This window comes from Triturus cristatus, chromosome 4_1, assembly GCF_964204655.1.
Source record: "Triturus cristatus chromosome 4_1, aTriCri1.1, whole genome shotgun sequence".
NCBI lineage: Eukaryota > Metazoa > Chordata > Amphibia > Caudata > Salamandridae > Triturus > Triturus cristatus.
The window spans coordinates 311,291,057-311,306,513 of record NC_140585.1 but is presented as its reverse complement, the minus strand read 5'-3'; the positions used below and the strand labels follow the sequence as shown (position 1 = coordinate 311,306,513).

Genomic DNA, 15,457 nt, shown 5'->3' with positions numbered 1-15,457 from the left:
TCTTAACCTGCGCCTGGAGTCACGCGCCAGCGCACACACGTCACCTCCGGGCACGGGTAGACTGCAACGCTAACTTGGCAGAGGGCATTACATTCCTTCCAACTTTTATTAAACAATAAACAAAACATCAACATGTAGATCCGTTACCAGTCACAGTCCGCTGCGAGTCCTTGGTTCATCACACCATGAACCCTGCCAGGCAGGAGGAGGGAGCTGGATTGCTCCTCAGGCCATATCTGGAATGCTCCCCCGTGAGGACGGTAGGGATGGGGCCACTTACTGCGATACCCAGCCCTCAGGGGATCTCGCCGGGGAGCCTGGCAGTCCTCTGTCTGGAGTTCCGAGCGGCGATGGTGTGCCTCAGTCAGATCTGTCCGGCTCATCCATGGGGATTTTCCCTTGGCCACCATCCAGCTCTTCATCCACTGACTGTTGACTTGGCCTTGCTTCCATACTGTCTGATATCAACCGGTCAGGAGTTTCAGCGTGGACCTTTTTGAAGAAAGATATATTGCGTGTGAGTTCTTCGGTCCCTCTCTGGGCTGTTACCATCGTGCCGGTTCAGCGGATCACTGTCCATGGCGCTGTTCAAAGGAAAGACGGAATTTGCTCCCTGGGTACCTGTCTTTGACATAGACCCTGTCCCTTACGTGAATGGTCGACGCTTTTGCTCGTCGGTCAACGCTGGCTTGGTCGTTGGTACTGGTCCTTTTGGCTAGGACTTTTGCGGTGTCAATCTGAGATGAGGTCCAGTTTGGGTGATGAGGGATGGTGTCTCGCACCACTCGACCCATGCTTGCTGGTCCCGGGGCTGTCTCTGTCGTAAGATGAGGTATCAATCGGTATTCTCTCAGGTCTCTCCAGGGGCGCTCCTTCAGCATGCCCAATGCGTATCACCTTGTTGAGAGTGCGCATGAATCTCTCTACTTCCTCGTTTGCTTGGGGCCAGCACGGGGTCACATTCCGATGTTGAATGCTCTAAGATTTGAGATAATCGGAAAATTATTGCCCCTGGAAAGGTGGACCGTTATCCGTCTTCACCACCTCAAAGATCCCCTGAGTTTCAATGGTTTTCTCCATTTTGGTGATCACTTCCGTGGCTGTTTGACTTCCCACGATTTCAATTTCTGGGTACTTTGTGTAATTGTCGATAACCACGAGGGCGTAGCGCCCATCCGGAAGATGCCCAAAGTCAATACTAACGCACTCCCACGGTCGTCAGGGGTTGTCTTCAGTAATGACGGGGTGAGGACGATCCAGTTGGCCTGATACCTGGCACAATGAGCACGTTCTGACTGTCTGTTCGACCATCGTGTCCATCCCCGGGAACCACACTTTTGCTCTTAGCTGACTCTTTGTTTTTACCATGCCTTGGTGCCCTCTGTGCGCGAGGTCCACGGCTTGTTGAGCAAGGCTTGATGGGATCACCAGTCGCGGACCTCTGAGTAGGCAACCACTGCTGTCGGCAGAAAGTTCTTCCTTGATCCGCATGATTGATTCTAGGATGGTCTTCGCTTGGGGCATCCGTCGGGTCATTGTGGACTGAATGAGGCACCAGTCGTTCACCTGAACTGCGACAATGGGCAGTTGCAGGCATTCATCATTCCGGGTGGCCTCCACGATAGCTTCAAGGCCCATCGGAAGTGGTCAGGACCTTTCCGCTATGAGTCGGACGTATTCCTCAGTGTCCTCGGCATCCTCCTCCTCTGCTTTAGTTGCGGCCCTCGGATGTCTCGATAGGTAGTCCACAGGAATCGATGAACCTGGCTTGTATTACACTCGGCAATCATACCCCTGCAGTTGAAGGATCCATTTTTCAAACCTCGGGGGAGGCTTGGATGCCGACCCTTGGAACAGGGGGATGAGGGGCTTGTGGTCGGTGGAAACCGTGAATGGATGGCCATACACGTAGACATGGAAATGCCGACAGGCCCAATGGATGGCGATTTCTTCTCTTTCTATCTGAGAGTAGCGCTGTTCCGTGTCCGTTAGGGAGCGGCTTGCATATACAATCGGGGCCCATTCACCATTCCATTGTAGCTGCGTGAGCACTGCCCCTAGCCCGTAGGGACTGGCGTCAACGGCGACATTGGTGGGACTGGCTGGGTCGAAGTACAACAGCATGGTGTCTGCCGAAAGGGCTGCCTTGGTGTCTTTGAAAGCTTGTTCCTGTTCAGGGCCCCACTGCTATGTGGTGGTGGACTTCATCAGCTCCCTGAGGGGCTTTGTGAGGTTGGATAAATCCGGGATGAAACGCCCACAGAAGTTTACCATCCCTAGGAAACTCCGTACTTCTGAGATGCTGGAGGGTGCCGGGGCTTTCTGAACATCTCACTCTTTGTCGGGGTCTGGGGCCACTCCTTTGTCGGAGAACGTGTAGCCAAAGAAACTGATTTTGTTCTTCAAGAACTGGCACTTTTCTTTGTGCAGGGTAAGTCCAGACTCTTTGATCCTTTGGAGAACATTGTGAAGTCGACGGTGATGATCTTCCATTGACGAGGCATACACCAACAGGTCGTCACTTACGTTCAAAACTCCAGGGAGTCCACTGAGAACTTCACAGATGGTGTTCTGGAATACCTCAGCGGCACTCGAGATCCCGAAGTTGAGGCCGACGTGTGTAGAGAATGTAGTGATATATCGAGAGCCAGGTGTAGGGGCAGTTGGTGATATCCTGAACGTAGCTCCATCTTTGAAAACCATACTGCCCCGTTCAGTTCCCCAGGATGTTGTCGATGGTAGGGGTTAGATGGCGTTCCCTCTTTACAACTGCGTTTGGGAGGCATATGTCGACACAGATGCGGACAGGTCCTAGCTGTTTCGGCTTCCGTGCCACCACGATCGAGGACACCCATGGAGTGGGCCCACTGACCTTCTCTATTATCCCTTGCCTCTCCAGTGCTTCCAACTCTTCTTCGACTTTCTGTCGCAGGTGGAATGCAATGCGCCTGTGCCTCAGCGCTACCGGTTGGACTGACGATTCAATATGGAGAGAGACTTCTTTCCTTGTTGTTCCACCCAGGTGCTCCCAAGGGCTGCAGGGCCTTCTCAGGAGACAGCAGGCTTGCACAGTCCAGTCCAGCAGGCTCCTCACGTGGCTGCAGGGCCTGAATTGATGGCTCAGGCCACTCACGGACCACAGCAGGACAACGGCAGTAATTAGGGCTCGTTACCGCCTCGTCGCCAGTGTGAAGGGCGCCGCGGGTGAGTAATTAGCGCGGCGGCCGTAATCAGAGCCTGACACTCTTATGTAGTTAACTGCGTGGTTCTGACTCCCGGAGCCGGGCCACGCCTCTTTATTTATAACTTGCGCCTGGCGTCACGCACCAGCGCACACACGTCACCTCTGGGCACGGGTAGACTGCAACGCTACCCCGCCGGAAGACATTACAGTGCACCGACAAGGTTATATTATATAACACAGTTCTCCATCCTTTTCTCCATCCCCATGCATTTTGGGCTGCCAGCCCTTTGTCAGGGGATAATGAGAGAGGGCTTTGAGCTTCAAACTTAAGAAGTCGTCCAGTAGCGTTTGAAGCTCGAAACCCTCTCTAATTATCCCCTGATCTGAGTTACAATTCTGGTAAAGTATGTCAGTGAGTTATGTGACTGCTGCGAAAGACTGCCTGTCATCTGCAGTGTGCAACTTTATCATTCATGCACCTAAAGCTGCCGTAATGAGTTTTGTTGGGTTTTCGGTCCTTAGTGTGACACGATGTCTCAGTGGTGGAACATGCAGTTCTCTGCCGGTCACCAGTTCTACACTTCTGATGTGAGAAAATTAGGTACCATTAACATGTATCATACATTACTATTACTTAATTTAAAGGGGCAGCTGTTATCCCATTGAATTGGCTAATAGAACCATCTGTTATTTATAACATATAAAAACAGGAGAGGTTTTGCCTGAAGCCCTATGTTAGAAAGATATTCTGTATGGAAAGTTATTATTTAAGTAATTATACATATATAATTACATACATGACATTCCTACGCAATATCTTAATCACAAAGAGAAACGCAGAAGTTTTATAGTAAGTTCACTCACTTCCAATGTCTAAAACTATCTAATCAAAAGAGAATAAACACACTTGAAGGGGAGATATTTTCTGATCTACATCCACTGCAGGCATTCATTTTAGTTTTTAAAATGACTCTCACCCACTATAGTTCTCCAAGTGCCATGCCTCATCATCAGGTCCTCGCCCAGATACTCCCAGTATCTGGGCAGGGTCAACCTTCGTGGTCAAAGGAGCTCTTTTTTCATAAGGGAGGGATCTATATTTAAAATTGTCTAAGGGAGCCCCAAATTTATCTTTTGGTATGTTTATTCTTGGCCCCCCTCACAGGGTTAAAAACAATATGCAATGCTTTAGGAGAAAGTAATCTACTCCCGCATCTATTGTCTACATGTTTCAGCCATAGATTTGCAACAACTTGTCATTCAGCTTTCATCAGGATAACATTTAAGAAATCCATTTGGATTTGTTATTATTCCTGCCATTCAGTGCACCCCATTCTGTGCCAAACTTGCCCCAAACACATTCATTCATACATACTACACATTACAGACCCACCTAAGGGACTTCCTCAGCCAAGGCTGTGTCAATCTACCATCTGTGGGTAAAAGAGAAATCGTAATTAATAATCGCAGTTATTAATTTGTTTTTGCTATGATCCACACAGTGACCCCAACCCGTATTTGTGATACTACAACTAATTTAGAATTAATTATGGAGAAACATGAAGAAACAGTGTCACCTGATTTATTTTCCTATTTGAAGATCTGGAAATAAGCTGAAGCTGGTGCTAACTGGCAACTTTTCATTGGGTCACTGCACTCTACTCTACACCACTCTACTCTATGCCACTTTACTGCACTCTATGCCAAAGCACTGCACACCACTACACTCTACATTGCTCCACTCGATGCCACTGCACTCTACACCAATCCACTCTAAGCCACTCTAATCTTCTTTGCACCACTGCACTCTACAACACAGCACTCTGCAACACTCTACGCCACTCTGCACAACACTCTATGTCATTGCACTCTCCTACACTCTATTCCACTCTGCACAATTCTACTCTATGCTACTCCACTCTACGCTGCCGCAATCTACCCTGTGCCACTCCATGCCAACACTCTCTACACCACTTTACTCAAAACCAATGCACTCTATGCCACTGCACTCTACGCCAATCTACTCTGCACCACTGCACTCTACACCACTATATTCTACTCTGCAACACTCTACACCACTGCACTCAACACCAATGCACTCTATACCACTCTACTCTGCAGCACTGCACTCCATGCCAATTTACTCTCTGCCTCTACTCAGTGCCATTGTGCTCTACCCTGCAACACTCTATGCCACTTCGCTCTACCCTGCTCCACTCCACTCTATGCCACTTCACTCCACCGTGTACCACTCCACTCTATTCCACTTCGTTCTACTCTGAAACAATCTGCTCTATGCTACGACACTCTATGCCACTCTACTCCACTCTATGCCACACCACTCTATGCCACTGCATTCTATACCACTCCACTCTATGCTGTCACTCTACACCACTCTACTCTACTCTTAATCACTCGACTCTACTCCGCACCATTCTACTCTATGCCTCTGAGCTCTATGCCAATGCATTCTGCACCACTGCACTCTGTACCACTGCTCTCTGCACCACTGTGCACAGCCCCACTGTACTCTACACAAATGCACTCTAAGCCAATGCACTCTGCACCACCGCAAGACTCTGCAAGACTCCACTCTATGCCACTAAATGTAATGACACTCTACTCTGCACCACTACACTCCATGTCACTGCACTCTACTTTGCAGCACTCAACTCTATGCCACTCTACTGTACTCTACACTCATTCACTCTACACCACTGCACTCTCCATCACTCCACTCTTCACCATTCCATTCTGCCACACTGCACTGTACACCACTGACCTCTGCACTACTCTTCATCTCTAAACTCTACCCTGCACCACTCCGCCTGTATCCTGCACTACTCCAATCTACCCTGTGCCACTCCACTCTACCTCTCTGTGCTCTATGCACTCTACACCAATCTACTCTGCACCACTGTACTTTATGCCACTTGACTTTAGGCGACTCTACTCCACTCCATAACACTACACCCTGCAACACTCTACTCCATTAAACTCTACTACACTCTATTCCACTCCACTCTACAACACTCTGCTCCACTCTATGCCATATGCAACACTACTCCACTCTTCGAAGCTCTACGCAACTCCCTCTATGCCATTGCATGCCACTTTACTCCACTCTATTCTACAACATGCTACTCTGCTCTGCTTCATTCCACTCTCCACTCTATGCCATTCCACTCTCCTACAGTACTCCACGCTATGCCACTCCACTCTATGACCATCTACTATACTTTTCACAACTCTACTCTACAACATTCTACTCCACTCTACGGAACACCCTCTATGCCACTCCACTCTCTTCTACACCACTCCACGACAGTCTAGGCCACTCCACTATATGACACCCTACTCCACTCTGAAAATCTACTCCACTCTATGCCACTCAACTCTACGCCCTTCCACTCTATGACATTCTACTCCCTACATGACCCTCCACAACACTCTACACCACTACATGACACTCTATTTCACTTCACTACAAACCACTCAAATCCACTCTACGCCACCACATGACTCTCTGCGCCACTGCATAATACTCCACTTTACATCACTCCACTCCACACCACTCTCTTTTAACACACTAACATTTAGCTATGCTGAACAGCAGTCATGCTGGTGTACAACATGGCTAAAGCATATTGGCAAAGCCAATAGCTCTTGCATAGATGAGACCTATTGGCTTTGTCAAAGCTTGTTGTATCTAGTGAGAGTTTAGATGTTCTCCAAATACATATAATGTATTCAGCTCCTCTTTGTAATCTGACAAAACACACTTGAAGGAAAGGACGTGGTCCTTACCCATGAGACACCTTACAGAAGAAATGCCTAAGTTTGTCAAGTCTCATTGTAAATTACAAGTGCGAAAATCACCACACTTTCTTTTTAATAATTTGCCTGAAAATGTAAACAATCAGAAACAGTATTTTTGCCTTGCTCCTCCATTTTTACTGACCTCGTTTTTTCTGGCCTCAGGACTCTGTGCACTTTACCACTGCTAAGTGCTAAGGTGCTTGTGCTCTCTCCTCTAAATATGGTAGAATTGGCTCATACCCTAGTGGCATATTTAATTTACTTGAACGTCCATAGTAAAGTGCCACTATCTGTGCCCAGGACACGTAAATTAAATGCTACTAGTGGGCCTCAGCACTGATTGTGCCACCCACGTATGTAGCACTTTAAACATGTCTCAGGCCTCCCATTACAGCCTGTGTATTGTCAGTTTTAAACTGCACTATGACCTTTTGCTAGAATCAAATGTAGGCCATGTGCAGCACAGCACAGAGGGCAGGGTGCAATGTATTTAAAAAGCAGGACATATCTTTTTTAGTTTTACATGTCCTGGAATTAAAAAACTCAAAAATGTATTTCCACCAGTGCAAGGCCTACCTCTCCCATAGGACAACATTGTTAAGAACATGTTATAAGTGTAATTTCTAACTGGGAACAGGTAACCCCTTCATGTTTGGTGTGTCTGGAATCACAATTCAAACAACAATAAATTATGGTAAAGTTGGATTTTCAATTGCAGTTCTGAAAATGCCAATTTTAGAAAGTTGTCATTTTCTTGCCTTAGCCATTTGGTGCCTGCAGACTGTCTCTGAGTCACATGACTGGGTGTAACTGACAGTTGGGTTTGTTTATTCCTCCTAGACAACCACACACAATGCAGAGTTGAGGTGACAGAATGGGAGAAAGGATCTGGGCTCAACCCCCTTATACTTGAATAGTCTGTGTCCTGTCTTCACACAAAGGGCTGCATGGCCCCTGTGGTTGGTCTGGAGCCAGGGGCAGGAAGGCAGGGCATCTGTGCACTTCCAAGGCATGCCTCTAGAACTGTCTCCCCCATTTAAAAGGCACAACAGGGTATGAACACTGGACCTCAGACGCCAATTCTTCAGTACACTTCTGGACCTGTAGATACTCTGTCAGGAAGAAGGACTGCTGTACTGCTACAAGGACTGCCACTCTGCTGAACTGCTGCTCTGAAGGTACTGCTGCCCTGCAGTGCTGACCTGCTGCCCTCTTGCCTGGGGAAGGAGAACTGGACCTGCAACTTCATCTGGAACCCAGGGTACCAGAGTGACTCCAAGGGCTAATTTGCTGACCTCCTGATCTGATTTTTTTCAGTGATATAAAAGGCTCCCCAACATCCTGAACCACCAGCCCCCGGACCCAGCTCCATTGAGTTCCTGACCCCCAAGTGGTGCCCCTCAGGTCCTGGACCCTTGGGGTTCCTCAGTGAGTTTAAATCAAGTGTTTGGGTTCTTCGTGACCATGAACAGGCTCGCTCCCACCGAGACTGTACCGGTTGCACAGAGATTCAACACAAAACGCTGTCAGCCCGACTCTTCACACTACAGCATCGACAGCTTGGGGTGGACAAGTTAATGTGGGGTTTGCTTGTGTTTTACCCTGACAAGGATTGTGGTTGCTGCTTGACCAGGGCTCATGCCCCAGTCAACCAGTAACCTAAGTTCTTACACTGTGCTTTGCTGCACCCAAGAACCTTTCTTTTTTATTACAAGTTGATATCAGAGTTGACAGAAATAGCAGCTCATTTGTTAATCCCATTCAGACTACAGACTGGAAGTGATTGAAGTCAACGCACCGCCATGAAATTATAAGCGCAGGAGCATACGAAAGAAATAAGACAACAGCGCGGGTGGGTGATGGATAAGGGTTTCAAGCAACGGAGCATGGTTGGAGGGATGGGATGCAGAAAAAACAAGTACCTTAAACTGAGAAAAACCAGTGGAAGGACACATATAAATAAAGGTATCAACCAGTACTTGGTCCATGCTCTCTATCAAAGGGACAACATGAAGAAGACAGGGAAACCAGATGCGATGCCTCGATGCAGTGACCAATCAGAAGAAATTAAATTAGAGTGATCATGAAACAAACAAATAGTAAGTAATGGGGGGCTTAAAAGGCCTTTCTTTTGTGGTTTCTTAAGACACAACAGATCGTTGCCAAGCGACATCGCACATGTGTTGCCTGCGTCTCGACCTAATAAGGTCAATAAATGTTTCACAAGTTGTAGGAACAGCTTGTTACTTTTGTTTCTGCAAAACAGCTTCAGTCTCGCGGTCTCTGCATACAAGACACAGCAGGCTGCAACTTGCTGCATGATGTGAGCTCTTCATATTAGGAAATGACTGGGGGTGCACCTCAGATCAGGAAGGCTATGGGCCCTCTGCACCGCAGTGGCTGCGAAGCTATGTCTTAAGCCCCTGCCTTGGCCTTTAAATTGGTAGCAAGTGTTCGACTAATATGTTGGTAGCATGAATGCTTCAAAAGGGTAGTTTAACATTCAATCAGTAAGGCTGGGAAGTGTTTCAATCCCCACATTTGCACTAGGAGCCAGAAATTGTCCATTAGTTGAATCAAGACATTAATTGTAAATTTATGATGGAAATCAAATTTTATGAAATGTCAATGTTAATGAAATCACCACTGTTTTTGATGACTGTTTTCGCATTTCATCATCTCTAAGTTTGGGCAATTATTTTAGTTATGTGTCTTTCTTATTTCACTTGTTAACAAGTTTTATATATGTAATTCGGAAAATGTGTTTTAACATGTTCAGTCGCATTGTGCCCATTTTTAATTATGATTGGTTTTTTTTAAAATGTGTGAAGAAAATGTAATAGCACAAATGTAAAAAAGCGATTGCCTTAAAGCATTTTCATTGATAGAGATATTTTTTTTCCTCCCTTAGAAAGACTTTCCATCAAGATGTCCATCCTGTTTGGTAACTCTACTGTCCTTAATGCCACTCACACACAAGACCAACCTCCAAGCTCGTCTCCGACATTGGGCATCATCATCCTCTCAATTGCGACAGTTGTAGGCATCCCCGGGAACGTCTTCATCATCTGGACCATCCTGGCATGCATGACAAAGCGCAGCGTCACCTGTGTACTTATCCTCCACCTGGCTGTGGCTGACACAGCAGTACTGCTCACAGCACCGCTCTTCATCCAGCTACTCGCAACAGGTTCTTGGACCTTCGGGGCTGCCATCTGCAAGATCTGCCACTACATTTGCTGCCTCAGCATGTATGCCAGCATCTTCCTGATCTCTTTCATGAGTTTGGACCGCTTTCTGGTCATCTACAAGCCCATACTGTCTCAGAAGGTGAGGACTAAACCAGTAGTGATGGCGATCCTACTAGTCATCTGGCTCATGGCCTTCCTGTTCGCCATACCCATGCCCTTCTACCGGGTGGTCACCTTCTACTATAACCACACTGTCTGTGTTCCATTCCACATCAGTCCCAGGCATGTTGTATTCCAATATTTGTTCGAGACCTTGTTTGGCTTTCTCCTACCCTTTACCATCATTCTTGGGAGCTACAACTATATTGGGCTTCGCTTGAGGAGTGCCCGCTTACAGCACAAGAAGAAGACAGCATGCCTCATCGCCTTGATTATACTGGCCTTTGCAGTGTTCTGGCTGCCCTACCATGTAGTGAATGTTATTCAGGTCCTAGGCAACCTGCTGCCTGATTCCAGTGCTGCGAGCCTGAAGTCAGCCGCTGCTAGGGCTCGGCCCAATGTTACAGCCCTGGCGTTCCTAAGCAGTAGCGTAAACCCCATTCTGTATGCCTTTGTAGGAGGCTCTTTCATTAAGACAGCAGGTGCGGGCTTCTTGGCCAAACTCTTAGAAGGAACCTCATCTGAAGTCTCAGGCACTAACAAGGATGCTCATGCACTTCCTGGCCATGGAAAAACGAGTGACCCCCGGGAGCTGGACCGAATGAACATAGATACTGACACTCAGAGCAAAACTTTCTCCTCTGGCCCGGCAGAATGAAACCAAGTAAGAGTTCCACTGCGACTGTGCGAAAAGTAGGCATATTTGAGGATTAACAAAACATTCCACCAGCTGTCAAACATTTGGGCAGAAAAACAATAGAACTACCTCAAATTAATTTGTGCATAGAATCTGCAAAATATTCTCTGAAGACATGCATGATGAAAGCACTATTAGGGGCTGAGACAGAAAGAGGTCTACATCTCCATACAAAAAAGCCATGCGACAGGAAATTTAGCCGCCTGAGTAGTGTCAGTAGACTCCTATTCAAATCACAAAAAGTGTCTGACAAGTCTTTAAAGTACTTAACCGGGCGCTCAGCAAAAGGTAGGAGCAGCCACATAAATGCTCCCCAAGTTGGATTTGGAAAATACCCAATTTTTCAACAGCAATTGTGAGCATTCCTAAAGTATTAACAGAGTCATCATAGTCCATCACCCCAATTCTTCTTTTATTCCTAGCTTTTTCACACAGAGTAAGTACTAGATGCCCTGTGCTGTGCAGCCAATGCGAGTTTATGATATGAAAGAACAGCGTTTGATTCTCCACTACACACCCTATTGGTGAATTTACTTTTACTGATTCTGAATACGCCCTGATGAAGTCATAGGGATATCACCCTGAAAGGGAAGACATAATCGGGCATTTCACTCTTCTGTTTTGACATCAACGATGCATGCCCCATGTAGCTGACCTTTCAATTAGAGATGGCAATCTACAAAGAAGAAACAGTGATGAATAGTCTAATTATGGGTTGGATGCCAAAGGATTTCAACAAAAATATGGGGGAGATTAGAGGAAAGTCTCAGAAGGGCTCGTCCTCTTACTGATATGCACCAAAAACAAAGGAGCCCGTCTATGTTAGATGAACTAATTGATGGAGCGGGTTACCAGCTCGGGTTATACACACATATCATTTACTCACCTGGGCCCATAACATTCACACAGATAAGCTAGTAAAAACCCGCTGGCATCAATTTTGGGTTCACCTGTAAATTGGTATTCACCTTTACCAAATCTTACCAACTTAATCTCCTTGTCAATATTTTCATCTGCTCAATGGATCAGGTTGCTGAGTTGAAGTAGAAATGACATTAACTTTACCTTTCAAATAACCACAAACTCGAAAAGTTTTTAAAATCTTTATCTAATCAATAATTTTGTGAGTCAAAATCAAATACAGTTAACACCTTCTCTTTTCAAGAAGAATTTAAAGTCAAGTAAAGCAAAGTCACAATTAAAAGATCAATGATGATGATACCGAAAGAGGGAGAAAACAGAGAGCAGTACAAGGACATACGATACAGATTTATAATTACCTAGGATAATGCGATGACCGAACCCCTGGCCAAGGAGTTGGGTGAAGGTCTCCCAAACAAGACGGGAGATGAAGATCAAGACAGGTTCAGGATCAGGAAGGTGACCTCTTCTAAGTGCAACGCCTGCGTCGCACCCCTCTCTGGCACTACTCTCCTCGAATATTTCTTTTGTAACTCCCCTTCTAGATGATAGGCTCTCAAGCAGGGTCTCTGGCGTCTGGAAATCAGCATAGAGTCTGTTGCGGTTCCCTGCATCTGATGACGGTGTCATCACCCATCCATCATATAATACAACTAACTAATTTACCTCAATTATACTATTCTACATGTATGTTCCACCCCTCAATGTTTCAATATCGTGAAAACCCCTACTTCTAATTGGGCAAGGCAAGGTGTGGAGGTCTTCACACCATACTAGGTGTAATATTTTCTTAGGATCTTTTGTTCAATGTTCCTGCCCCTTAATTCGTTTTTCCAAGCCTTATTCCCACCCGCATTTCAAGTTATAATCAATACATTTTGATACACTTGTTTCAATAATCTTCCTTTGTCTGGGTCAATAGGTTGAGTTCTCATGCGTCTCTCTCCAGTGTGGCCTTGGCTGTGTTTCAACTTTGTCATCATGGTTCCGGAAGGTTTCTGTGTGCCTGCGCGCGAGTTAGGTGGGGTAGGGATTTCAGTCACCCTCCGAGGCCCAAATATGAACTATTAATAAATACAGAAAATAACACGTTAGAATACGAAAATAAATGAATTCACTGTATACCACTTATCTCTACTCTATCCCCATTTACTTATTTTAATCTTTTGCATTAGTATTTAGTAGAATTTATAAGGTTTAGTTTAAGCAATAGCATGCGCATTAACATGTGAGTTTCAAGCGGCCATATTAAGAGCTATTGCGCAGCTGCAAAGTTTCCCCCCAAGCATAGAAGACGTCATACTACGTAGATGCAGTAGACGCGTGCGCAGTGAAAATCCCGTGTTTTTGGCGGCCATTTTAAGACACTCTGGTTACTTGTTAGTAATACACATATGAAAGCTTCCCCTAGATACAGTATGTCGTGTGTAATGCAATATTAGTATTTACAAAACAGGTTGGTTACTTGATTACATGTTATTTGAGATGATTGCATACAAGCAAGTCTCTTTTATACGAAACCTTGCTCCATCATAATCCTCTACACATAAAGAAAATGCTTTGTTTGCTTATATAACCCTCACCTACCAGGGTTACCCCTTAGTGGCATGCTTCATCATCAGGTTCATCCTGCTCCACTGTGAAATGGGGCATGCTACGACCTACGAATTACATGAGAGCACTTATAGATATATTCTAAATGACAAAAATAGGAGTGGGGGGGGGTCTTATCCGAAAAGTAAAAAATACCTGCCTGGTAGTGAAGTGCTATTTTAATTTGACCTCCGGGTGGTATGGTTAAAAACGGGGAGTGTATAAACAAAAGTATTATTAGCATGAACCCCCCCCCTTCAGATCACCTTTCCATTTCCACCCTTATTCCTCCCACATTCCCCTGCAAGTCCAAAAGTTTCAATCCCAGATAGATATGCATTATGTCAGGGAAATAGAGTGTATCCTAATGCCTTCTGCAAATGTACACCCAGAGCTTTTGGCTTTCGGTAGAGAAGGATGTTTCAGACAAAGATAAATCACAGAAGGAGAGGATTATTAAGACAAAAAGAGTCTCCCCTGGCTTCCATTGCTGTGGCCAGGATGCCTGCATGGCAAGGGTTTGGTAAAAAGCTGAAGAGCATTAACTTTTGATTCATGCACTTGCATCAATTGTTTCTTGTCTCAATTCTCGAGCCATCTTGGAGGAGGATGAGGTTGGCCTTGTCTCCTTGAAACTGGAAAGGCGCCTCTTTGATGTGTTGGAACAACCTCTTCAGATCTATGATCCGCCTCCTGCTCTCACCACAAAGAACCATTGTGGGTCTGACCAGTCCTGGAAACATGTGCATCATCTATGAAATGTGAGCCATTCCCATAACGGACCCCTGTGAACATTCACTGAATACCCTGCAGCACCTCTGACCCCACAAAACAAGGGTGAATGAAGAATTGCATTCAGACTTCAACTGTGCAAAACACCTGGCCATAGCCCAAAATATAAACCATAGGTACACCTATCACATACACGCGAGTGTACACTAACCCCAAATAGACAGAGATCAAACCGGGCTTCAGAGGGGAGGGGGGTCAGAATATGCTAATGATGTGCCTTTGAAGAAGGCACTTTCTTCTACCATAACCAACACACAAGGCCAATTCACAATCATTCAAGAACACACTGATGAAAAGGCAGAATCCCTGAGATGAACAACAAAACAATCTCTTCTTGGGCAAATACCGGGCCCATGAGAGAGGGTCCCTTCTCTTATCTCTTCAAGTTTCCAAACTAGAAAAGACAGTGTTCGGTAGCAGCCCAGCAGAAGAGTTTATAAACTTGCTATCTATGCATCACTTTTTATATGCATTAATATTTGTCTCACTCATAATGCCAATAAAATACTTTTTACTTTTTCTACTGTGTCGTATTGTATTGTTCTCTCTTGTAGATGTTCAGCCTTCCATTGATTGCCCTTCATTTGCTATTATTCCTGGATATTTGAGACCTAACTGACCTCTTGACCTAACACTACACTGTGAGCAAGAATTTTCTGCAAGACTAAGGAATGTGTAGCTATGTAAAATTAATTCATCCCGTTACCTGAATTACCAGTGGTGTATTTACCACTGCCACATTACAAAATTAAGTCTTTGTGCCAGCTGTAAGTACAATGATGCAGATTCAATGCATCCATTGGAGATCGTTGGATTTTACATTACAATGGACGTCTGCACCAGGTCTTAAATTACAAGTTTATTAAGCCTGGGCGGAGTTCGTGGAGTTCTGCTACGCGAAACTCACTGAAGTGCAAAAAAACTCTGCCGCGCTATGCGGAGCTCCACAAGCGGTGAGGTGCATTGGATAAATGCTGTTCGCTGTGACTTTTAGTGTCAGGTGCTTGTATGCATTGTGCAATCATTGCGAACGGCACCATGCACAACAGAAGCGGGTGCTGCCTTCTTTCTGCTGCCCGAGTAGATTTTTACTCGAGCAGC

The 15,457-nt window shown here is 45.7% G+C and overlaps 1 protein-coding gene across 1 annotated transcript in view; it reads left to right on the top strand.

The window, feature by feature from the left end:
• LOC146854849 (leukotriene B4 receptor 1-like) overlaps positions 1 to 14,875 on the top strand; it is a 142,464-nt gene extending 127,589 nt beyond the window's left edge. The window contains exon 2 of the mRNA XM_085652223.1: positions 9,915 to 14,875. Coding sequence (XP_085508349.1) covers positions 9,932 to 11,011 — 1,080 coding nt within the window. The 5' untranslated portion in view covers positions 9,915 to 9,931 and the 3' untranslated portion in view covers positions 11,012 to 14,875. The remainder of the gene's footprint in view (positions 1 to 9,914) is intronic.
• The last annotated feature ends 582 nt before the right edge of the window (positions 14,876 to 15,457 follow it).